The 27429-nt window shown below is 35.3% G+C and overlaps 1 protein-coding gene across 1 annotated transcript; it reads left to right on the top strand.

The window, feature by feature from the left end:
* The first annotated feature begins 13664 nt into the window (after positions 1-13664).
* LOC110778532 (leucine-rich repeat receptor protein kinase HPCA1) lies at positions 13665-19007 on the top strand. Its single transcript, XM_021983080.2, has 19 exons — positions 13665-13920; positions 14058-14181; positions 14270-14341; positions 14724-14798; positions 14924-14995; positions 15093-15254; positions 15332-15406; positions 15508-15579; positions 15685-15756; positions 15852-15920; positions 16044-16118; positions 16198-16269; positions 16359-16493; positions 16593-17065; positions 17151-17303; positions 17411-17550; positions 17657-17876; positions 17968-18203; positions 18284-19007. Exons 1-19 carry the CDS (start codon positions 13836-13838, stop codon positions 18746-18748), a joined length of 2847 nt encoding a protein of 948 aa, XP_021838772.1. The 5' UTR covers positions 13665-13835; the 3' UTR covers positions 18749-19007.
* The last annotated feature ends 8422 nt before the right edge of the window (positions 19008-27429 follow it).

Below are 27429 nucleotides of genomic sequence, written 5' to 3'. Positions count from 1 at the left end.
ACTAAATTGGGCTATGCCTTTCGATTGGTTTAAACTATGATATAAAGAGTACTATGTTGCATTTTATTTAACAGAAAAAACAAACATAACTGGTTTGAACAAATGAATCTTATTCGTTATAACATATGGAGTAATTAAGTATTTAATCGAATCATAAAATGTTATTTTATCTAAATTAATATGTAAGTTATATGTGTTGTTACTCTCTTTGTTGTTATGTTGTTTGAACTTGTTTAGACTAAATTGATATAATTCTAATATTCTACATCAGTTAGCTCATTATGCCACAAGGTCGGACCTCCGAAGCAATAGCATCAAGCCAGTTTATCAAACTACCATGCATTCATCTATAAAGCACGGGTGGTTGTAGGACCAATTTTACTTCCGCTTAGCAAACGGAGAGCTTGTGTAGGGTTCTGCAAGTCCAACATAAACAACCAAATATGACTCAATCTTCTAGGGGATATGGGAAAAGGAGTCGGTTAAATCTTTTGATTCAGTCTCTTTGTTACTTCTTTGATGAACCCTTACTCATTCATCAACTGTTGCCACCTTTTGAAGATTAGATGTATGTACTATATATGTAGTCATGTCCTTACTCATTCACCAACTGTAAAACTATATGACCTTATTGGCATGATTGAAACTTAATTATAGGAATTGAATGGACTTGATATATAAGTCCTGCATATTGCAAGAGATCACTATATATAGGACCTTATTAATCATAGAACCGAACCAAATATGTGGTATTATATACGAATCAAGTTTGAAACCTATATTATATTGCTCGGAAATGACATATTTGAAACCTATATTGAAAGTGCATGGTTATATTATATTATAAGTGAGCTATATAGTTATTTGCTAGATAAGTAAGAAATAATTAACAATGTTTATCTATTACTAACTTTCGTAGCTTGATTTAGATTTATGAGGTTTTCAAATCGTAAATCGAATTCTAAGGATCTGTACGTTCGTGACTATTACTGTTTCCCCTTTTTCCGTTTGTTTCCTTAAAAAATTAAACAATTCTTGTTCGGGTAAACTACTTAAAAAATTAACTTCTGCCCAATTTTAAATAAACAGAAAAGTGGAAACCACTTTTAGTGGTTCATGATTTTGGTTTTCTTGGGGAAAGCATTGTATACTTTTATGATATGTCTCGTTCACTCTCTCTCCTCTGTCGTTCCTCCCTTACCGTTGTTTAAGTCCTTTCTCCATCCTCCTTAAATTCTCTCTCCTCATGTTCACGTACTATTTGTGTGACCCTATGGGTTCAGTCAAGATCGAGTAAGATGTGAATTAATATTATTAATTTCACTTGAACTGAAGCAGCCTCTAGCTAGGAATTCAGTTCACTTGATCTCACTGAATTATTAACTTGTTAATTAATACTGAACCGCATTTATTAGACTTAGCATTAAATGCAAACTTGGACCAAGAGAATTATTTCCTTCAATATACATATCAGTTCTTATATGGACATGATATGGACATATCATCTAGACATGATTTGGACATATTAGTTATTATATATACATGATATGGACATATCGCTTCCAATTTGTACACGATCTGCATTTTTTTCTCCTGATTTGTACATGAACTGTACAATATAGGTTATGATTTGTACATGGTATGCACCGATCCGATTTACATATGTATAAATGGGTTTACATTTGATTTAAACTTCTTTTTTTTATTACCTTGTCTGACCTAATCTGAAATAAGCAATAAGGTGAACTAAATAGGGTCTTATATCACTATTATATGTTATAATCTTGTATTATCATATTGTGATAGTCTTATATGATTATAAATATATACAATCCTTACTGATATCTAAATAATTTAATATAGTAAAATGTGATTATTAATCATAATTAAACTAACTCGTAATTTTACACCCGACTACAACCCCAAGTACTTGATTATGACCGGACTCAATTTAATAAAATATAGCAAATAATATAAAAACACATCCTTTAATAAAATAAAGAGAAATCAGTATATAATTCGAAGAACAAAATTACCACCCATATTTACTTTAGATATATTTATCGGTCCTCAAGAAATTTGGGAGGGATATTTATTTTCATTTGGATTTGAACTGGACCAAAAGTACCAAATGGAGCACTCATTCACAACCAAACCCGAATTTATCAGACCTGAAAACAAGTTATCCATACACGCTGGAGTGCTAGACCCATATTTCCATTTTTCAACTTCAGAGTTTCACCTTCTAAAGCGCAAAGTCGCGAAGCAACTTCGCTGGAGTGACGTCCTCCTCTCCCCCAGCTGTTGTGACGCCCCTGCTCTCCTCTCCCCTCCCTCGCTGCTAGTCCAGCTGCTATCTTTTCTTGCATCTAGAACTCATCGATCTCAGCAATAGTAGGTACTTTTTCTCCTCAAATTCATTAATTTCTCAAATTTTCTTGTTTTGAGCTTCAATGATTTTGATTTATCAAAATTTTAGGGTTTTGTTTTGTTGATTCGATTAAATTTATTTCGGTTAATTTTGATTTTCTGGTTTGTATGCTATAAACCCTAATTTCGTCCAAGGTCATATAATTTCATGAAAATGGACGATTGTTTCCAATTTTTCATTGTTTTCTGCAATTTGTGCTTAAACTATTCATGTCGTTCCTTCTTTGGGTACAGTATTATTTTTCCCCAACTAAGTCTATTAAAGAATTTCTTGGGAAATTAGTTGTGTATGTTTGATTGATTTTGTTCCTAGGTTGTCGAGTCATGAAGATGTGTCATTGGAGCTGAGTTTGGCTGAAGATTCATCAATTATTTCGAATTGACAGCCAGGGAATGTTCCTCTTAATTTGGTATTATCATTTCATTTTATTGTGCTCTTATGTTGATTTAGCAGTTAATTGGGATTTTGGTTCTATGAAATTTAAGGTTATATGATTCTCTCTTATTTTTGTTATCAGTTATAAACTTTTTGCACTGGTATTGGATCTGATAGTTGATGGACATAATGCGGAATTGCAGACTCTATCTGTGAAAGAACACCACGATGTCTACATCTTACCATCCCAAGCAATGCTCTAATACCAGCATCAGCTCGTAGCTTGACCTGTAGCTTGTCTGGCAAATTCAAACTCACGTTTAAAAAATAGCACTTTATAATAAATTTGAATAATTTGCATACATAGTCTATATGACATATAATAACAACAGGCTGGAATTACTAATTAATGGCTTCATATTTTCTTAATGTAGGTAACTTGAGGGTTCCATGGAGAGGAACCACAAGAGCGCGCTGAGAACAATGTGGTAGACTGGCGTATGTGAGGGGAGCTCCCCTCCCTAGTCTCAGTAATTAGCATTCAATTGAAGTGATATACATAAACTATAAGATACAAAACTAACCTCCATCATTCTGCTTTTGTTCAGCATCGTATACATTTGCTTGTCTGAACCAGAGGCACCGAATGGGGTTGGTTTAGGGATTGTGGTGTATGATGGTTGGTTTTTCTTCCTTGTGAGTAATTATGGCTGATTGATGTTGGTTGGGGTTGATTGCGCCACAAAGATAGAAGCATATCTGAAACCGGATTGGTATTCTTTTCCCTCAATTGCTAACTTACCTGTCATTCTTTCTGAATCGTGAATCTCCTCTCCATCCCTCCTCTCTTTTGCACTTCAAATTTTAATAATTATGTGTTTCTCTTTACAGTGTACGGCCTATTTTTCAGTGATTATTTACATTTCCTTATCTTTGCAATTTATTTTCTTCAAAGAATGTCTTGGTTTTTGCTTATAATTTCTCATTACTTCTTGGTCACTAGTAGAAACACCTCAAAAGTTTCCAAAACATATGCCCTGATCTTTCTAGAACTGAGCATTTAATACATGAATTCATGAAAAAGTTTTTTCTTCAACAAAAACTGAATTGCAGATGCCCTGGTCATGTGTAAAACATGAGCATTTTATTTATAATCTCCTCCATTTCTTACTTGACCGCAACATTTGCTGAGAAATAGGTATTTGGGGTTTTTCATGTTTGGATTCATATCAGATTTCTAGGTTAATACAATTCAATTTAGTTTGAATATGATCTTTCTAATGTGAATTTAAGATATGTCATGTGTCTTATGCAGTGATACTTTATTGGATTTGAGATTCTCATGTGTCATGTGCAATATATTGCTGTCTTATTTCATCGAGTTACACTTGTTTTATTTGATCAGAATTAAGCACTCAACGTAATTTATTTATTATGTATTACATATAACTACATAGATATAACTATTCTCTAATCAATTACCCATACTCAGTGTATGTAGTGAAAATCTAGACGAAAACAACTAATTAGGTAATTTGGAAGTCTATAATATAAGAGAGAAGAGTAGTGCATAGTTTCATATAGCCTGATATAGCCTCAAGCTGTCTGTTTTAACTCTGTTTTAACTCTAACACAAGGTTGTTTGATGCTCAATTCTCCAGAGTAGGTTCTGGTTGCTGAACCTTAGGAATTTAGTGGAAACACAAGCTTGCAAGTGTAGCATATTGATCTACTCATTTTGGTGGCACTTACAAAATCTTAATTTCAGGTCATGCTTGTGCTTTCCACTTACTGTAGGACATTGTTCAAAGATTTCTGCCTCGATGCTGATACGACGCTTGCCACTTTAAGATTTACCATGGTTGTTTTACCTTGTTTTTAACTAACATGATATGGCTTATCTCATCCTATTTTTTGAAATCGCTTGTCTAAATAGTACTCTCTATATGCCTTCCAGGATAAGAGTTGTTGTATTGTGTTACACACTGTTTGTTGTTGCTGCTGATTTGTTGGTTATGTTGTTGTTGTCTTATTATTACTGCTGTTGTCTTGCTGCTACGCTCCTGTTGTCATGCTGTTGCTACGCTCCTGCTGTCAGGCTGCTGCTATGGTGTTGTTGTCCTGTTGCTGTCTTGCTACTGTTGTCCTGTTGTTGTCTTGCTACTGTTGTCCCGCTGACCTGCTGCTGCCATACTGCTGCCTTACTGCTGATGATATTGTTGGTCTTGTTATTGTATGTTTTCTTCAGCGGGCTTGGATGTGTCTCATCTGAGCCTGAATTGCAGAACTAGGCTGATGTGCTCATGTGGTTGTGTTGTGCTGAACTGGTGCTCTGTTGCTGTTCTAATGTCATTTTGGTACTGTTGTTCTATTCTGCTCTGGTTTGCCCCTGCCTGCACTTTGTTGTGTGATCTGTAGTCTGTTTTGCACATTATTGTTGTTGAAGCCGGTGGCCACGTATCTGAAGATCATACAGCAGGGTGCAATCAGTTTGTACAAAGCTATTTTAGATCAATGTTGTCTTGTTTTGGCTTTGCTAGTTTTTTTTCCTTTTTTTGGGTATGGCCCTTATGGGTTGTATAGTTTGGTTGGATAGCTTATTTGTTTTGTATTTTTTGGCTTCAAAGTTGTTAAGAGGTCTAGTGTATTTTATTTGGTTGAGCTTGTACAAAAATTATTTCACATTTGGTTAATAAAAGTTTACTATTTTCCAAAATGAGCTTATAGGTGATCAGGCTTGTAAATAATACGCTATATTATTTGCAGTGCCTCTAAAAACCTTTCATGGCGGTCTTAAATTGCATTTAAATATCATTATTTCACAAAAATGTTGCCTTTAATTATATTTTGAGGCAAAATTATGTAGTTGCCCCTGATATATGTGGTTTTTAGAAATAATTTTATATTGCCTCTAATAATATTTTGAGACAAAATTATATGGTTGCCCCAAATATATGTGAGTTTTAGAAGCAAAATTTATACTGTCGCTAATTATATTTCGAGGCAAAATTGTATGGTTGCTTCTAAATATATGTGGTTTTTAGAAACAACTTTTATATTGACTCTAATTGTATCTCGAGGCAAGATTATATGGTTGCCTCTAAATGTATGTACTTTTGGAAACAACACATTATATTGCCTCTAAAAGCACCTTTAGAGGCAACCACTAATTAGCGACGGACTTATTAGAGGCATCCATATTTTTGCTTCAAAAACTCATTAGAGGCTAAATCCCCATTTTTAGAGGCAATTATGACTTGCCCCTGTATCCGATTTTTCTAGTAGTGAAGCTTGCATACCTTTCCTTAGTTCTTTTGATCGACAAAACTCTTCGGCTGCGTCATAAACACAATCTCTTCTAGAACACCATTCAAGAAGGCAGTTTTGACATCCATTTTCCATTTTTCAAGAACGCGTCGATCGCAAGGATTATCCGAATAGACTTAAGCATCGCGACTGGAGAAAAGGTTTCATCGTAGTCAACGCCGTGAACTTGCCTGTTACCTTTTGCTACCAATCTAGCTTTGTATATGTATACAATTCCGTCTTTGTCTTTCTTCAATTTGAAGACCCATTTGCATCCGATAGGTGTAAACCCATCCGGCAAATCTACCAAATCCCAGACTTGATTTTCAGACATGGAGTCTATTCCAGATTTCATGGCCTCTAACCATTTAGTGGAGCTTGGGCTCGTCATAGCTTGCTTGTAAGTCATAGGTTCATCACTATCTAATATGAGAACGTCTAAGTTTTCAGTCAAGAGGACGCTTGTCCATCTGTCCGGCTGAACCTTAGTTCTATTTGACTTACGAGGGGCAACAACGTTTTGAGGAACTACTCCCACAGGCTCTTCTAAAGACCTTGGAGGTTCTTCATCCTGAACTGCTTCTAAAGAGTTCTTAGTTCGTTGTTCGTCTCGAATCTATTCGAGGTCTATTATTCTCCCACTTGTCAATTTGGAAATATGATTTCTTTCCAAAAAGACACCGTCACAAGCAACGAATACCTTGTTGTCTGACTTGTTGTAGAAGTAATACCCCTTTGTTTCTTTTGGATACCCAACGAAGAAATATTTGTCAGATTTTGGTTCGAGCTTGTCCGAAATTAATCACTTGACAGATGCTTCGCAACCCCAAATCTTTAGAAAAGACAACTTTGGAAGTTTCCCAGTCCATAATTCGTATGGAATCTTTTCAACAGCTTTTGACGGAGCACGATTCAGTGTGAGTGCTGCAGTTTGCAACGCATGTCCCCAAAATTGTAAAGGAAGTTCGGCTTGACCCATCATTGACCTGACCATATCGAGTAAGGTCTTGTTTCTCCGTTCCGACACTCCATTCCATTGAGGTGTCCCTGAAGCAGTCAATTCAGAAAGAATACCGCATTCTTTTAGATGGTCATTAAACTCGTGGATAAGATATTCACCTCCTCGATCCGATCTTAGAGCTTTGATTTTCTTGCCATGTTGATTCTCTACTTCATTTTAAAATTCTCGTAATTTCTCAAACGATTCAAACTTGTGTTTCATTAAGTAAATGTAGCCATGTCTACTAAAATCGTCCGTAAACGTTATGAAATAGCTAAACTCACCTCTAGCTTTCGTACTCATAGGCCCACATACGTCCTTATGTATTAGCCCTAGTAGTTCGCTTGCTCTTTCTCCCACCTTTGAGAAAGGTTGCTTTGTCATTTTGCCAATAAATAAGATTCGCATTGATCAATCTTCTCTAAGTCGAATGATTCTAGAATTCCCTTTCGTTGAAGTAATTCCATGCGCTTTGTGTTTATATGGCCTAATCGACAATGCCCCAGAAATGTGAGATATGAATCACCAGTTTTAGCCTTTTTAGTATTTATGTTATAAATGTGTTTGCTCGTATTTAGCACATATAGACCATTTTCTTGTTATGTTGAACCATAAAACATTCCATTCAAAGAAAAAGAATAACTATTGTCTTTAAATTGAAAACTAAAACCTTTAGAATCCAAACTTGAAACGGAAATGATGTTTCTGGTGATACTAGGAACATAGTAACAGTTTTCTAGGACCAAAACAAAACCACTAGGCAAAGAAATAAAATAAGATCCTACGGCTAATGCAGCAATCAGTGCTCCATTTCCCACACGTAGATCCATCTCGCCTTTATCAAGCCTTCTACTTCTCCTTAGTCCCTGCGAATTGGAACATAAGTGTGAGCCACAACCAGTATCTAATACCCAAGAAGTAGAATTAGCAAGATTACAATGTATAACATACATACCTGAAGGAGAAGCAACGTTTCCGTCCTTCTTCTCTTCCTTTAGTTTAGGGAAATCTCGCTTGTAATGACCAATTTCATTGCAATTGAAGCATTGCGATGTAGATGGAGAACGATCCTTCTTCATTTTCTTCTTGGAGGGCACCACTTGCCCTCCTGAAGTAGATGGAGATGCACCCTTGCTTTAGATCTTCTCCGAAACCTTTTTCTTGATTTTCTTACTCTTTACTTTTAGCGACGCTTGCTTATCACTTACACAGTCCAATTCATATTGATGAAGCAAATAAATTATCTCACTAAGAGTGTTTTCCCTTTTCTTGGAAAAATAGAGTAATTTGAATTTCTTATAACCAAGGTGAAGAGAATTCAAAAGTATTCCCGCATCAGCAGAATCTGGGAATGGATCACCAAGTAACTCAAGCCGGTTGAGAAGCCCAACCATTTTCTTTGTATGAGTCCTAATTGGTGTTCCTTCTGTCATTTCAAGATCAATGACCCTTTCCCATGCCTTTTGTCTTTCGACGTCAAAGCAAAAACCCAGTGGAGCATTAAGCTTTAGATCCTCAAATGAATTTACCAATTCAAAGACATTTTGGTCGACATGTTGACCACCATGTTGGAATCTACCACGACATATATCCCTGAGATTCCTTAGGAGTTCCCATGGCTCGTATGCAACGAACCTTGAACTCCAGTCCTTGGGGATAGAGCCAAGAATAAGATCCATCACTAGCGACATGTGGTTCGCCCACGCACAGTGCTTTTCTGGAGTCATATTCTTTTAGTAATAGCTGGGGATGGGATGGTCAACTACATATTCAATGTTGTTCCACCTGAGGACTTTCTGAAGCTTCCTCTCCCAATCAAGAAAGTTTGATAGGTTCAATTTTACATCCAGAATTTCGGTTACTTTGAGTGTTGTTTTGATTGCGGCCATTTGATTACTACATTTGAAAAGAATCGCAATAAATAACCATTCATAACTTAATAACTTTAAAATAAATGCTAGCATGCAATCATTAAAGCTATTAAACATTTCATTCATGCAAAAGCAAAAACATGGTCCAAAAATGAATGAAACGATTCCAAGACCCTAAAAGTCCTAAATCCTTAAGCAGCTTTGGCATATCTTAAGTAGTTTAAGATTCTAGGTAAGCAAAACCTATTGCTAGTAATCTCCAAATTACTCTTGGTTAATAAATTAATACCATAATTTATCCCATTGCCACAACTTAATGTCATTGTTGTTTGATTGAAACCACAATCAACGTGCTCCTTTGGGACGCCTTACCATCTAAGTCAACTAATATAACACCTCGCTTTGGCGTAAACCTACTACGTTAGGTCCTTAGATTTTTGTAAGTGCTTGATTTGGAAGGCAATTTTTAAACTCAATATTGCTTTGGACCTAGTTGTTTCTATGTTGGTTCGATTATTTAGTGAACTTAATCTAATCGAGTCATACGAAATAACCTATTCATGCAAAGTATACATACTTACATTCAAGCATAGTATATATATATATATATATATATATATATATATATATATATATATATATATATATATATATATATATATATATATATATATATATATATATATATATATATATATACATATATATATATCAAATGCATAAATTGAATGGTGAACTAGTCAAAACACTTGTCTTGAAGCATCCAATCTTCATCACCATCTTGTTAGCTTGGCATCATCTTGAATCTTCGTTCAATTGCTAACTTAAAGTTCTAAACTTAGAAATACTTGAAAGTAATAAATTACATCAAAATTTCCATGGTACGCAGGCCATATTTAAAACTTTACATTCAAAGATAGAACTGTTCGCAGACCGTATTTAACTATCCTAAATGGCCATACTAGTCACTTGGAGTACCTGCATTACATAAAATTTACATTCTATGCATTCACCCATTTGTATGCTAAAACTAATGGTCCATATAATTATGCAAGTATTTACGTGAATTAATTAAAATTCACGTTCACATAAACGCGTCCTAAAAGATTAATCAATTTCCAAATTATTAATCCTTAGACTTTATTCTAATTAAAATTGAATTTAATCCAATCAATGTTCTTTTATTAAGTGTTATCTTTTCTATTCAAACGATTTTATGTTCTAATTAAAAAGACGAAACATCGATTTTTTGATGCACTTAAAACTAAATCTATATTTTTTTTAAAGTATTTTTGTCTTTTACCACGAATCAGACTATGTTCTTTTTTAAGTGTTATTTGTTCTTTTCAAACCATTATATGTTCTTTTTTAACAATCTATGTACGTTGATATAAAAGAACAAACTATGTTGATTTAAAAGAACAAACTATGTTGATGACACAGTAAAAGTAAAGTTGTGAAAAGAACATTACAATTTGAAAAGAACATTAGAGGAAAGAACAAGGAAACGTACCTTAAACACTTGATCAACATTTATCAGGAGCATCAATATCTTTTAATAAATCTTCAAAAACTGATCTCAATCCTTGGAAAATATCTATCACGCTCTCTAGAGATTCTCTTGCTTCTAAAACTAGCCAAATTGAACTAGTGTATAATGAGAACTGTGCACGTGTTTTTATTTTGTTCTTTTAACAGAATATTATAAAAAGAACAAATGAAAAGAATAAAAGAACAAATAGAGAAACTAAAAGAACAAGTCAATTACCTTTTCCAACAATAATATATGATTCGGAATCACCATTTTCATCATTCTGTTATGAATTATCAATCACATTATTCATAGTATCTGAAAAAATAATAGGTTAACATGTATAGAAATAAGAAAAGAACGCAATCAAAAGAACAAAGGATAAATAAAAAGTAACAAGAAAAATAACACAATAAAATAAAAAGAACAAGTTATGAAACGCAAATGAAATTGAAAATAATAAAAAAGAAGAACACAATAAAATAAAAGAACAAATTATGAAACGCAAATGGTCTATTTTTCTACTATAATGAAACTGTTCTTTTAATATGAGCATAATGAAACTGTTCTTTTAATATTAGCATGTGTTCTTTTAATACGTAAAACTGTTCTTTTCTTGGAAAAAAAAATCGTAATTACATAACCAAAATCTTCAAAATCAACGATTTCAACGAAATCAGCGTGTTATTACATAATTTGATTCATTAAAATCATCAAAACCACCAAAACTCGATTATTACAAAAACAAAATCATCAAAATAGCCAAAGTCATAAAAAAACACGATTATACAAAATCAAGATCATCAAAACATAGAATTTATTAATAACAAATTGAAAAATTACCTCCCAAAATATGATTATCAGCTGCAAAATTCAAATTTGAAGAAGAAGAATCGATTTAATTTGATGTTGAAGCAGAAAAATCAACGAATTTTTGGGAATTTTCACTACTTTCTCTCGCTAAGAACCATTTTAGAAAACCTAGTTCATACTTTCTCTCTCCATTACAATTTGAATTCAAAACATAAAATCTAGAAGAATATATATCGCAAGAAGAAAACAAAATCGAATAAAAAACGCAAAAAACAGAGCTGAAAAGAATTGAGTCTTTAATGTTCTTTTGTTCAAGGAAATTGTTCTTTTGTTATCGGGGTTTAATGAAACACGCGCGTTTTATGTGTTTTTTATGTCGTTTTGTTCCCGGTGCACCTAGAGTACGGTGCACACGCCTGCACCATCAAAATTGCGGGTATAATGAACTTTCTTAAGAGAACACCAACAGATTAGTTACTATATTATCCGCGGCTCTACCTTTATAAAATAGAGATACATATATAGATTCTCTTTTTTTAAAAATTACACACTTATTCCCTCCAAATTTCCAACATAGTTCAAATAACACAATTGGGTGCATAATGATTAATGACTGATGAATATTTATTGAGCATCTAATTAACATGAAGAATCTTTTCAATGTACATATAAGTGAAATATTTAAACTATATATTTTTTGGATTTGAATTATACAGAGTATATTTTTTGGACTTGAACTATATGTCATTTACTATATGTTCCTTTTATTTGAAAGCAATGTACATACAAGTAAAATATTTGAACTATGTTATTTGGATTTGAATTATATGTTCATTTTGAAAAAGCACAATTTTAGTTTGATGCTTTTCATCAATTCTTCCACACAACGATTTTTCCCTTTCTCTCTCTGTAATCTGAAGCTGCAAAGGTTGCTTTGTCGCAATTCAAGTGCTTGCCATCACCATTCAACCCAATGGTTCCCGCCAATGTAACTTTTCCTTTGCAAGTTCTCTTAAATTTTCGCAATTGGAGTAAACCCAAAAATTAGGGTTTTTCCCCGAATTGTTCAATTGAATTGAATCGACTGTCTTATGTCAAATTTTGCAGCAGACATGGCTCCAATCAAGGAATTGGAATGTGAGTGTGATGATGGCATATTGGCAATGGACCCATGGAAATGTGATGATGTAGCGAAAAATGTGATGTCCATTACTACATGTCTTAGTAAGACTAGAATCAAACTCCCAAAAATCTCAGTATCAGACTATCAATTATTGCTACTGCTAGTTCTCTAACATCAGATATAAGACTTGGTCGTTGCGCCGCCAATGTAAAGAGTACACAGATTAATCTACGACACCATGAACGATTATTCGCTGTCAGGATGCATAACCTGATTTCTGGTCTGCATATTACCTACAAAATATACCGAAGTACTAGCGAAAAAGCATTTTGATCTTTAGGTACACTTGAATTCTCGCTACAAGTTTGGCAACAATGGAAGATTTTAGACTTTACGCTGCTTCTTCTTCTACGGTGTTCCATGTACTTGAGTTTTCCTCTCATATTTATGTTGCTGAATGTTCTCAAATGCTTCAGATTTGGGAGAGAAAGAGAAAGTGGAAAAATCGTGGTCGAAGAAGAAATGGAAGTAAAAAAAGCCTAATGTTTGTTCTCTAAGGCTCTATTTGGTTCATTATTAGTAAAGGAAAGAAAGAGAAAATAAAAGAAGGGAAAAGAAGGAAGAGAAATAGATTTTATTTTCATGTGTTTGGTTTAAGGGAAAGAAGTGAAGGGAAGAGAAAGGAAATCTAAATGACAGCTTTTAATTTTCCCTTTCCTTCCAAATTCCTCCAATTTTGGGAGGAAAGGAAAGTGAAAATTTTATAAAGGAGCTTTTCTTTCAATTCCCTTCCTTTCCTTCCACTTCCCATATAATTATTTGTACCAAATACAAGAAACCTTATTTTACCATTCATTTCTTTTCTTTTCCTTCCAATTCCTCCCAACCAAATAAAGCCTAAAAAAAACAAAATTGTTTTAACATCTGAAGTTGGCAAAAAAAAAAAATTATTATAAAAGAAAGACAAGATATAAATGGTCTGTTCGGACAAATTTGGTTATATCTAATAATACGGATGACTTGGGGAATACTTGAAAATCAAGTGGAGTAGCTAAAAACATAGCAACGAAAAGGGAACAAGTCATTATTCAAAATTCTAAAAAAGTTTAAGAAAGTAAGGTTAAAATTAGCAGTGTGCATGTTTGTAGTAGCACTAGCGAAAGTGACGGTTAGAGTAGCTTTCAAGATAAGTAAAGATCATAGGAAGTTGAAGAGGGGGGCAACCGTAATCAGTATGGTGTCTGAAATCATCATGTTTAGCATCAGCTGCAAGGAAACAACAACAATAAAAACATTACCACCTGTCACTGCATTTTCTGGCAAACTTTGCCAAAATTAACTTAATTAGCTGCAAGGTAAAGAACCAACATCAGTTCCAAGCAGTCATGGTGTCAATCAGAATATTGCTGCTTTATCTTGTGGGCTTTGCCCAAGTTAACTTAATCTTGTCTCTCACTGATCCTGGAGATGGTACAGAAAACTGCAACCTCTTTCTTTCCCTTCTGAATCCCCCATTTTCTTAGTATCTTCTTTTAATATTAAGAAATTAAAATAACTGAATCTTAATTTTCGTTGTTAATAATCCATTTGAATGTTAATGGGTGCAGCTGCTGCCCTCCAATCATTGAAAGCTCAATGGAAAAACACACCGCCTAGCTGGAGCAAGTCCGGTGATCCTTGTGATGCTCCATGGGAAGGGGTAACATGCAACAATTCAAAGATCACTGCACTGTGAGCATACTTTCTACTCATCGGCAAATTCCTCTACAGAGTATCCTTTTTTTTAAGCTTATTTATTCAGTAAAACTAATTTTTCCAGGGGTTTATCCACTATGGGGCTCAGAGGGAAGCTTAGTGGTGACATTGGGGGTCTAACAGAGTTGAGATCACTGTGAGTATTATTTTCATACTGCATTTCCTCTTTTCTGGAATTCAATTTAAGTTACATTTTACTGCATATGGTTTAATTTCCTCTAGCAAGATTTGAAATGTGTGCTGCATATTGCATTGGGTCTATATCTATGGACCATGGTTCTGTGTCGCGCACCAATAGTCCAGAAATACAAAAGATAAACCAAAAAGGCAGAAGGTCGTACAGAAAGATAACAGAAACCGTAGTATCTCTCAGGCTTTTAACAATTATGTCACAGTTTGTGTTGGAATTTTCTATTTTACCGGTTAAGAAGACTGGACTGGATATTGTTTCTTTAACTTGATGAAATGGAACTTTTTATTTGCCTTTCTTAGAATAAGATTGTAAATATTTGGTGCAGGGACCTCTCTTTCAATCGAGGACTCACTGGTTCGTTAACTCCAAAACTAGGAGATCTACACAAACTGAATATTCTGTAAGATCTCTCAGTAAAATTGCTCAAGTTATTTGATGACTGTATACTAGACTACTAGTACAGTGGTATACATATATATACTTGTTGCAGAAGTTTCAGATTTAATAATTTAATGTTGAATGCAGGATCTTGGCAGGCTGTGGTTTCAGTGGTAACATTCCTCCGGAGCTAGGCAACCTTGCAGAGCTGTCTTTCTTGTAATGAAATGTTCAACTCTAAACATGGTTTGCTTTCATTATTTTTGTCATGAGCAGTGAATCTTTCAAGTTCCCTTGACCATATTTTCTGTAACAGAGCACTGAACTCCAACAACTTTACCGGTGAAATACCTCACTCTCTCGGTAATCTCTCAAAACTTTACTGGCTGGATTTGGCGGACAACCACTTGTCAGGATCTATTCCTGTCTCAACACCCAACACCCCAGGCCTGGATCTCCTTCTGAAGGCAAAGCATTTGTGAGTATTTCCATGATGTAGTCACATTTTATTCCTTGTTACCAGAATGGTATAACTCATTATATCTAGTTTTGCAGTCACTTCAATAAAAACCGGCTTTCAGGATCAATTCCATCTAAGCTTTTCAGTTCAGAGATGATTTTAATCCACGTGTAAGTTATTTTTTCTTGTTCAGTCTGTACCTAACAGGAAAACCGTTACACCTTCACTACAACATCTTAAGTTATATTGTCCCTGCATTGTTTTTAAACAGACTTTTTGACGGAAATCAACTAACTGGGACCATTCCATCCACCTTGGGACTTGTTCAGACTCTTGAAGTTCTGTGAGTTTATAATTTCCGGAGTTGGTTTCATAATCTTCTGTTTCTCTTGTAACATACACCTTCTTTATTTTTATTTTTTTGGTTATGAAAATATTTTTTCTGCAGACGGCTTGATCGAAATTCGTTGATAGGGGAGGTACCATCCAATCTCAACAATCTCACCAGTGTCGTTGAATTGTAGGTAGATTTTAGAATTAGATAATGGTAAGGTTTTGGCTTGTACTATGACAAGTCGTAATTGAACTCTCTCTTCCATTTTTGCATACTTTCAGGAACTTAGGGCACAATAAACTGACTGGTACATTGCCAAATTTAACGGGAATGGATTCCCTCACCTATGTGTAAGGAGGAAATCATTGGTGTTTATTTCAGAAATCTTTTTCCTATGTTAGTACAAACATGGAGTTATTCTTTAAATTATACAAGTATGACCGTCTCTTTATGTTTCTTCATCATCATCATAGGGACTTGAGCAACAACTTCTTTGACGACTCAGAAGTACCAGAATGGTTCTCAACTTTACTGTCTCTCACTACACTGTAAGTCTTTGGATGTTAAATGCTCAACAGCAAAAATAAGTTATACATAATCTTTAACATTTTGTATAATAATTTCCAGAATTAGTGAGTATGGTTCATTTCAAGGGCCTGTTCCTCAAAAGCTATTCAGTGCTCCGCAGATGCAGCTAGTGTAAGTTTTTGGTTGGAGCAATTAAGCATTTGTAGTTGGGACAACATACATTTTATCTTGTTTTTCTAAAATTGGACAAATTATGACAGGAAAATGAGAAACAATTCATTCAACGGAACATTGGATATGGGTGATAGTATTGGCCAACAGCTCCAGCTTGTTGATTTTGAGAACAATAAAATTTCCTCGGTGACACTTGGCTCTAGATACACAAATACCTTAATGTGAGAATAAGTTTGTGTGCATTGTCAAGCTTCTTATTATTCGTCCAATTTTAATTTGTTAATCCTTTAACATTCACAATTGGCTATATTTGATAACAGATTGATTGGAAATCCAGTCTGCATCACTCCACTTTCGAGTACTGATTACTGTCAGGTTCAGCAGCAAATAAGAAAACCCTATTCTACCAGTGTAGCTAATTGTGGTAGTAAGCAATGTTCAGCAGACGAGAAGCTAAGTCCTCAAAGTTGTGAGTGTGCATATCCCTACGAAGGGACTGTGTATTTTCGAGGACCTTCATTCAGGGAAGTGACTAATGCAAACCCCTTCCACAAATTGGAAATGAGCTTATGGGTGAAACTAGGCTTAACTCCTGGCTCTGTTTCTCTTCAGAATCCTTTCTTCAACATAGATGACTACCTTCAAATTCATCTGGAAATCTTTCCATCTGGCAAAAAATACTTTAATCGGTCAGAAATTATGAGGATTGGCTTTGATCTTAGTAATCAAACATTTAAGCCACCCCCAGAGTTTGGGCCATACTATTTTATTGCATCACCTTATGTCTTCCCAGGTAATTAATGCATCAAAGTGTATGATAAGTCTGTCCTTGTGTATTTCTGAAACATAGACTGATTATATTTGAATATGTTTTTCAGCCACAAATGGAAGGAATTCTGTTAGCTTAGGCGTTATTACAGGCATCGCTACTACTTGTGCCTTTCTTGTAGTATTGGTTTTGGGAGTGGGCATTTATGCTGTACGGCAGAAAACACGTGCTGAGAGAGCTATTGGTTTAAGTAGACCATTTGGTAAGCTATCGAGGGCTTGCAAAAGTATATGCTCCTGAAATTTTATCTAGGTTGTAGCTTTAATAATTCTTATTAGTTGATTTTCTGTTGTCTAATTTTTGATGCAGTGTCCTGGGGTTCAAGTGGTAAAGATAGTGGTAGTGCTCCACAGTTGAAGGGAGCTAGATGGTTTCCATATGATGAACTAAAGAAGTGCACCAATACTTTTTCTGAACGCAATAAGATAGGCTCTGGGGGCTATGGAAAGGTTTGAGTCATCACCAGGCAGCTCATGTTCTGCTTCCTACTGTCCCCAGTTGAAAACATTGTATATGCAGCTTCTTACTCAATTAATTTCTCGCAATTATGTTCAGGTGTATAGAGGTGTGCTATCTGATGGTCAGCAAGTGGCAATCAAGCGAGCTCAACAAGGATCAACACAGGGTGGTCTCGAATTCAAGACTGAAATTGAATTGCTTTCAAGAGTTCACCATAAGAACTTAGTTGGCCTTTTGGGTTTCTGTTTTGAACAAGGAGAACAAATGCTGGTGTATGAATATATGCCCAATGGATCACTCAGAGAGAGTTTGTCAGGTAATTTTACGTCCATTAATTAATTGTTATAACAAAACATTCTAGACATATCTTATTTAACCTTAATTATAATACTTGACCTATGGTACAGGAAAATCTGGCATTTATATTGATTGGAAGAGAAGACTGCGCATTGCTTTGGGGTCAGCTAGAGGATTAGCATATCTTCACGAGCTTGCAAATCCTCCCATAATACACAGGGATGTCAAGTCTACTAATATACTGTTGGATGAAAACTTAACAGCCAAGGTTGCAGATTTTGGTTTATGTAAGTTGGTTTCTGATAGCGCCAAGGGTCATGTTTCTACACAAGTCAAAGGAACACTGGTAGGTTTTATGAGTTTGGATTTGAAGCATAAGTTTGAATGTCACGAATTACTTTTTGAACAACTGTTATGTTGTTGCAGGGTTATCTTGATCCTGAATACTACTTGACACAACAGTTAACAGAGAAGAGTGACGTGTACAGCTTCGGAGTAGTCATGCTTGAATTAGTAACAGCTAAGCAACCAATTGAGAAGGGGAAGTACATTGTCCGCGAGGTTAGAATGATGATGGACAAGAACACGGAAGATTTATGTGGCTTGAGGGTCATGATAGATCCAGTCATCAGGGATATTCCAAATTTAATTGGGTTTACAAAATTTGTCGAGCTAGCAATGCAATGTGTTGAAGAAACTGCTTCAGACCGTCCAACGATGAGTGATCTGGTAAAAGAGATAGAAAGCATTCTGCAAAATGATGGGTTAAATACAGGCTCAACATCCACATCCTCTTCGGTCACTGAATTTGGAGCCAACAAAGCGAGTTATAGTGGTGCCTTTGACTATAGTGGCGGATACAAATTATCGACAAAAGTAGAACCCAAGTAGCACTTTTTTACCAGCATAAGTTGGTGGAGTTGATGTGGAACTCACTTTGTGATTTGGAGGTCACAGGTCGATTCCCATCAGCTGCGAAAATGCTTGGAGTAGCACAAGCTTTGACCCGCGTAATTGGATTACCTAACCTGTGATAAATGTTGGTTTAATATGGTCTTTCTTCTTACCTAGTATATACATATATCAAAACAAAAAAAGTTACACACTTTTTTTCCTTTTCAACCTTTAATGTTTCACTAATATTATATGACTATTTTCCTACACTAATCAACTCAGTCAGAGTTGGCGAGACCTTTGGAGTGGTTAAGAATAGAATCCCCACTTCCAAAGTGAAAGTATCCTTTTAAGATCGAAAACTTTTGTGTAAGATCGTCTTACAGAAAAGACCATTTTGATTATTTAACTAATTGGTTTCATTAGTTACTTAATTAGTTCTAATGCTTAACTAATTAGTGTGAGGGGGTCGAAAAAGCACGAGGCTAATGCGTGACCTCGTCCCTCGTGGGTGTGACGCTTCTTTTTGTCAAATCAAGTGTAATTGGATTTCCTGTGAGTTTACACCCAATTGACTAGTAATATAGGAGTCGCCATTCAGTTTTTAACGACAATGAGAAAAACTGACAAAACCCGGTTATCGTGACATAAAGGGAGTGCAATTATGTTTGACCACGACGGCCGTAGGTTCCCTTGTGATCCCTGGTGGTGGGGATCGCTCAACGTACACCCGCAGGGTAGAGATTGAGGGTTCGGGGGACTGTAACTACCGAGAGGAGTACTCGCTCTTCGATAACTCCAGAGGCAGGATATCCTTACTAGCTCAGCATAAATAATTGAAGGGACATGCGTTAACTATTAAACTAATCTGAGTTGGTTTTAACAATATGCAACATATAGTACTAGATCGAGCGCGATTATCTGATTTAGATTGTTTTAAGGGACCTAGCATAATAATCCAATTTCCCAAAAATATCATATTTGTTAAGCGTGATCGAACAATCAGATTTAGTTAGTTTAACAGTTCATAAAAGGGCGAGGAAAGCAATTAAACCATGGAAAAGGGACACATTACGACGCACCCTTGAGAGTGAAGGAAATAATGCCCTTGGTCCAAGTATGCATTCTATGTTAAGTCTAATAAATGCGGTTCAGTATTAATTAACAAGTTAATAATCCAGTGAGATCAAGTGAGCTGAATGCCTAGCTAGAGGCCGCTTCAGTTCAAGTGGAATTAATGATATTAATCCACAACTTACTCTTGACTGAACCCGTAGGGTCACACAAATAGTACGTAAACGGATCAAGTATTTAATGGCATTAAATACTCCATCTATGGATATTCGGAATCGACGGATCTTGGTTTCAGTGGGAGCTGAGATCGTCACAAGCAAGAAATGAATACTCCGGAAACGATGATATTGCCGGAAATGGAAATATGGATCGCATCGGAAATATAAATATTATCCAAGTCGTAGATGTTGCCGGAAACGGAAACATGGTACGTATCGGAAAATATTATCGGAAATGGAAATATTGCCGGAATCGGAAATATTGCCGGAAACGGAAATATTGTCAGAATCGGAAATATTATCGGAATCGGAAAATAATTCCGGAAACGGAAATATTAAATATTTGTTCGAAACGGAAATTAATTCCGGAATCGGAAATATTAAATATTGTCGTATCGGAAATGAATTCCGGAATCGGGAATTTAATCGGAAGCGTATCGTACGAATTAGCATCGGACGAGGCCCGCTAGACGAAGGCCCAGCACGAAGCCAGGCCATCGTCCAGCGAGCCGCACGCAGCAACGCACGCCTCGACCAGGCCCAGCGCAAGGCCAGGCCCAGCCAAGGGCGCACGCGCGCGCAGCACTGCACATGGGTTGTGCGTCTGTCGTGGGCCGCAAGGCCTGCGCGGGTGCACGGCTTGTACGATGCGTGTGCGGGAAATCCTAATCCTATTAGGATTTGTGCAAAGATTAAAATCCTAATCCTATTAGATTTGCTTTGTTATTTAGAGTCCTAATAAAGTTCTAATTAGCAAATCCACATCCTAGTAGGATTACAATTCCTTTTCCATACTCCTATAAATAAGTGCCTAGGGTCACAATTTATGGATACGATTGAAGTATTCAAAGGGTAAGTTTTTGAAAGAAAATTCAGCCATACACTTGCACAACAATAGCCGAAAATTCCTAGTACCTTAAGGGCGATTCTAGTTGATCAATCTTGAGGCGGATCCGGACGTACTGTGGACTATCTACGGAGGGACGACACTTGGAGTCCTAAAGACTTGTTCTTGTTCGGTTCGGGCGCAGCTAGGGAAGGCACGCTACAAAGTGTATGCATCTATACTATGCTAAATGATTATGTATAAATAATATGCTTTCCTGGCTTTATGGTTTTTCCGCATGATTTATGTATTGTCATATGTATCATAACCTAACAGTGGTATCACAAGCCTCTTATTATTTTCATAATCTAAATTGCATAAACATGGTTAAATATTACAAATTTGCAAGAATTAAAAGGGGTTATTAATTTTCGTAATTGTTAATTAATTGCAAATTGCGTTTATTTAATTATATGTACGCAGTTTTTCGGCAGTTTCTTCGTTACTCATCCAAATCGAGTGATTTTTGTGTCAATTCCGCATGTAAAAGGCATTCTAAAATTTTGACAAAAATATTATTTTTCGCCCGAACCCAGAATTCTCACATTCAAAGCCTAACTATGACTTTTCGAAGGTTTTAGTTTTTCGAATGCAAAATTTCGTAAATTTAAGATGTTAAATTAAATATTTGCGATTCTTGTTGATAAATCTTGAATTTTTGATTGACCTACTGTATATGTTTAACAAGTTTGAATGCCTAGCCTTGTTAATTATGCAATCTAATTTGTAATTATGATCAATTTGTTGAAAATTGGAATAATTTAGAATTAATTTGATTTTCATAATTAGTTATAATTTAATTAGATACCTATGATTAAAAACCACCATAAAAATTGTAAATTTGTGTTAAATTTTAAATTTTTATGACCTAGACTTGAATCCATGTTAATCGGAAATCAATTAAATAATAAATTTTCGATTTTTCGCCCTAAAATTATGAAATTAATATTATTTATAATTTGTCATTAATTTTGAATAAATTTTTAATTTTTATGCGACTCGCTCATATAACTTGCACGCACAAAGCAATGGACGCTACGTGTTATCCTTAAGAGGTGTTGTATAGTGCGGGCATACGACGACGAGCAAGGGAGCTCGTCGCCCATGCGGTACGAATGCAGCGAGCAAGGGCATGGTGCACGAGCACAAGGCAGCAGCCCTGCCTTGTGTCGTGGGCTGTGAGCAATGGGCGTGTGGGCAGCAAGCGTGCTGCGCCACAGCGTGCACTGCCTCGCGCAAGCATGCGGAGCCTCGCGCGCAGCGAGCGCAATCTCGCGTGCCACGAGCGCTACGCACAGCGTCGATGGCTCGCGCGCAGCGAGCGCCAGCTCGCATACTGCTGCCTCTTGCGATGAGCGCAATCTCGCGTGCGGGAAAGGCAGGCGCGCAGCGAGCGATGGCTCGCATGGATCGAGCGCTGGCGAGCGCGCGCAGCGAGCGATGGCTCGCATGGATCTAGCGCTGGCGAGCGAGCGCAGCGAGCGATGGCTCGCGTGCATCGAGCGCTGGCGCACGCAGCGAGCACCAGCTCGCGTGTTCGATTGATGCCTTGCGATGGTGAGCAGCAGCGATGCGACGCAGCGCATGGGCTGCGCGCACATGGCCAGCGATGGCTGTGTGCGTGTGGCCCATGGGCGTGCGTTGCGTGGGATTGTTGCGTTGCGATTAGATCGTTTTGAAATTTTAATTTGAAATTTTCAGTTTACGTAATTTTAATTAATTTTAAAATTAATAATTTAAATTATTTTCTTGGATTTTAATTTTGAATATTGTAATTATAATAAATTTTATTTATTCTAATTATTTTACTAAAAATTAAAATCATGAATTAATTTAAATACGACTGAAATTAAATTAAACTTTTTGGATTCAATTATAAATTTATATGAGCTTTAAATTTTAATTAAATTTGTATGTTTCCGGTTAGACTAGAAATACATTTTTATGTTTAAAATTAGTAAAGCATATGAATTTATTGGTTTAAGTGGGAGCCCTTTTTAGTCATAAACTCTTGATTAGGTCTACAAATCCTTAAGGTTAAAACAACTTGATTAGAATTAATAAGGACTGAATAATTTGTAGATTATTGGTGCCCTTGATTAATTGCTGCAAATGTTTATGTGATGCATAATGTGTTTTACTAACCAGCTATGTGGGCCATTCATAATAATGAATGAGTGAATGGTATATATTGTATATGTACTGTTTTGCAGGTTATGAAGTGACTAGTATGGCCCAAATAGGATAGAAAATATGGTCTGCGTACCATTAATTTGAATGTAATTGGTCTAAAGTACCAAAGTTGTTTTTCAATTCAAATATGGTCTGCGTACCATCAAATAGTTGTAATTAGTTTTAATTATAGCTTATCCTATTTGAAGAAAATGGTGCCTCCCACGGAGATTTTCAAGACGGACTTTGAAGTTAAAGCTTCAAGATGAAGTCGGGCCATACTAGATCACATTTATCTTATGCATGTTTTAAGTTATGCTTCTAAATATGTCTTAAAATGCATGAGATCAAAGCTTGATTATGTTGCATGATTAAGGATTTTAGTTCACTTAAAATCTAACCAACATAGTAAGAGCCTTAAGTTCCAAACTTAAAAATTGAGTTAAAAGGTGCCATGCCAAAATATACACTTGCTTGGATATCCTTTACATCAATCTAGTAATAGTTTTCGCTCAGCGAGGTGTTACTTATTGGTCCTAAAGGGGCAAGGTACACAAATAATTGTGAGTACATGTTAGTTTTGGTGAAACTCAACGATATAAGTAAGGAGTCCTTTTATGTCGTGGCAAAATCGATAGGTTTACCTAATAAGTTCTTAGACGTACCTATCAACCAAGAATAGTTTCTAGACTATTAGCAAAAGGCTTTTGCTTACCTAAGATGTTTTAGGATTAAGTCGACAAACTGTGCTTAATTCTTCAATGATTTTAGGATCTTGGAATCATTTTATTCATACCTGCCGGAACAATAAATTCGAAAAAATGCTAATAACTTGTTGAAATTGCATGATTGCTTTAATTTTCAAGTTATTACTCATGATAAATGTTTAGACTTTGCATGTTTCAATGTATGTTTTAATTATTGTTTATAATTAAATATCTTGCACTGCAGTAAATCCTTTTAGAAAGGTAACAGTAAATTTCCTCGATTGGTAGTGAATCCAAGAACGATTCACGGAAATGAGAGAAAATGAGCAATTTAAAATGTACGTTTCTTTTAGCGACTTTTATGGTTGTTTTCCAATATCAAAATCGAATGGCAAACCAATTGGTGCTTGTGAATTCAAAATACAATGTAGTTTTGAGATCATAAAGCATTGAGTTTAAACGCTCAGCTTTACCAATGGTTAACAACCTAAAATATTTTTTCCATTTAATTCTCGAATGAGTCTAGTCCCTAGACATTCGAGTAGATCGATGCTTAGAGAACTTTAGAAGCTTCTAGTAAGATCATCTAGTTGAAACAAAATATTCAACATAAATTAAAATGGTAAAGAACCTTGTTGGTGACATTGGACATGTCTAACAAAGTATAAAAGTCAACACTAAAGAATTCAATTCGTAAGACTATAAGAAAGGGTACAAGAAATAGGAAAACAAAGGAACAGATGACAGGAATTTACAATTCCGTTTCTACCTATAAGTTTATGTTTAAAGAGAAGTGACCTAGGAATCAAACTTCCTTGGTATCATATACCGCTTGAGGTTCTTACTTCGGTAATAACTCAAATAATGGAAGCTAGGCTACACTAATGGCCTACAAGTGGGAAATGAAGCATGGCAATGCTACATTAGCTGTAGGGTCATCTAGGTTGTTTTAAGTCCTTTCAAGGCTGGAACTAAATGGCTATTTTGTTCCATAATCAACATACCTAAATTTCTGCTTCAAACACAGAAAGACTCACATTCAGAAGAACAAAAACAATTCTTGTTTGTTTGTTTATTTGAATGAAATGGTCATTTACGGGTTGAGTCAATTTGCTTGATTAAAACAAACAACTCTTTAATAATAAAAACTTTACTAGGTTCAAATCAAACCCTTGATTTGAGTTCCACTAATCTTTGGCATTGTTGCTTAGACCATGTCAACAAGTTAATATTCACAAGCTCTATTTTAATGGACTTTTGAAAGTTGGTTGATTTCTAGATCAACTTAAGACAAGCTAGTCTTACTTGTTGAAAGTAACAAAAGATATGAACTATTGTTAGAACGCCTAGACAATAGAATTCAAAGCTAAAGAAAGATTTTACGACTTTATTATTTCACATGGATTTGAGTGAATATAGGTTTATTTACTCAAAGTGATATAAGTTTGAATCTGTTTGACTAGTTCAAAGATTCAGAAGTATAAAATCCACTTGGCAAGAAATCATAAAGATCTAGGTTAGATCATGTTGATGATTACTTGAGACCAAATATGATCATCAATGATTGTGTGTTGTAATTTCACAATCTAGGTCCATAAGATATGGCATATCTTAGTTGGAATAATCGAAGTCAATTAGTACTTGATTCGATTAATGATGAATCATAAAGACTTTTCCTATAATTTCTAAAACAAAATGCTCAACTACCACCAAACCAAACCAAATTCGTCAAAGCTATTGAAAAGTAATTTCAGAATAACTTTTCGTAAAATACATCTAGAGAGTTCCTAAACTCAGTGGGAGCTTAGTGTTTGTTATTCAACAAACTAAGGCCCAAGTATAGATATATGTTTCATTGTGATTTATTCAAATGAAACACAAGGGTATTGTTTCTACCACGAATTTTTGAGAACATAATGTTTGTTTGCTCGAAATAATGTCCTTTTGGAGATTCGTTTCCAAAATGACAAGTGGGAGAAAATAGACCTCGAAAGTCTTCGAGGCGAACAACAAACATAGACGGACATTCCGGAGGCTTTTCGAAGTTCTTTAGAAAATCCGAACACGTATTCTTTAAGGACTTTAGAAGTGGCTTTAAAGAATAGACATCTCTTAGAAGACTTTACAAGTGCTTCAAGAAGAACAGAATAATCAAAGGACTCTCAAAGTACCTGTTGATATTCTATTGTTTGATGTTCTATACCCAAGTAGGCATAGAGTTCAGGTCAATGAAACTATGAGATTCTTCTATTAATAGTGAAGAAACCTACAACTTGCAGTCAAACTATTAATGAGTTTGTGACCTGTAAGAAAGCTATGACGAAACCCAGATTCCCTAAAATGGTTAGAGGCCATATATAGACTCAAATGTTTTAGATGGTTAAAGGCCATAAAACATAACCAATGTTTTGATGACAAAATTGAAATTTTGTTGATTTGCAAGAATAGTTTCACACCTATTGGTTGCAAGTTTGTTTTAAGGATAAAAACCATCAAACATGGAATTGTGTTCACACACAAAGCTAGATTAGTTGCTAAAGGTTACAAGCAAATTCATGACATGGATTGTGTTGAAACCTCATGCATAATCGTAATGCTCAAGTCTATAATTCAAGCAATGATTGCATATTGGTACATATGACAATTGGATGACAAAACGTATTCCTCAATCAAATGTTGGAAGAAAACTATGTACATGGCATGTCATAGGATTTGTGGATCCAAATAAATGCTTGAAAATGAATACTAACTTATGAAATCTAAGTACAGATTTAAGCAAGCAATTGGGAATTGGAACTGTATTTTAGTGAAGCTAATAAGCATTTTAGTTTCATAAAATGTACATGATTCTTATAGATATATAAGAAGTTTAGTGGGAGTACGTAAAACTTATTTTGTCCTATGTGTATCACACATATCTCTCTATTGTGAAATAACATTCAAATGCTAATGACTTAGGTTTGAAATTATTCATCAATGATGGACCAAGGCGAAACTTAGTACATACTGGGTATTAAGATCTATTTACAAAGATCTTATGATATTGTTTAGTAATGGCATTTACTAAATCAAACACGAAAGACTCCATTGGAGATATTCGATCCATATGAATAAATCTAAGTAATGAATGTTTGAACTATGTATAAGCATTTACTAAGTTAAACATCAAAGAATCTAATGAGATTCTTCACCTATATTATATGTCAAAGAATTTAGTTGGATTCAGTATCTACTGTAACTGAATGAGCTAAAGTTACATGAATAGAATTCAATTGGGAATTATTCTGCAAAAGAATTTATCATGTATATAATATAATATGAGGATCGCCAAAAACGTATCGTAAGACTTTAGGCATGACGAACATATACCAATCTCTATTGATCTAAGTGAAGATCAACTAGATTGAGATCAAGAACACTTATGGTACTTGAAAAGGTACATAGGAATAGTTCTTGATTCAAGGAAATAAAGATATGCTAAATATTGATGCTACACGCATAAACACTGGCAAAGGATAAAGCAAGACCCTTTGGAGTTAACCATTGACAAGGACGAGCTAAAGAGCATCGTATTTTGAAATGGCAACATGGATTGAAGACCATGAGTTGTTGCGTGGGAAA

Source organism: Spinacia oleracea, chromosome 5 (genome assembly GCF_020520425.1).
Source record: "Spinacia oleracea cultivar Varoflay chromosome 5, BTI_SOV_V1, whole genome shotgun sequence".
Taxonomy (NCBI): Eukaryota; Viridiplantae; Streptophyta; class Magnoliopsida; order Caryophyllales; family Amaranthaceae; genus Spinacia; species Spinacia oleracea.
The sequence above is the reverse complement of the archived record's forward strand: the minus strand, read 5'-3'. Positions and strand labels throughout refer to the sequence as shown.

Coding starts and splice junctions, on each gene's coding strand:
- LOC110778532 (XM_021983080.2), top strand. CDS start 13,836: ATGGTGTCAATCAGAATATTGCTGCTTTATCTTGTGGGCTTTGCCCAA. Junction 15,580..15,684: donor GTTCAGACTCTTGAAGTTCT/GTGAGTTTATAA, acceptor TTTTTTCTGCAG/ACGGCTTGATCGAAATTCGT. Junction 15,921..16,043: donor ATGGATTCCCTCACCTATGT/GTAAGGAGGAAA, acceptor TCATCATCATAG/GGACTTGAGCAACAACTTCT.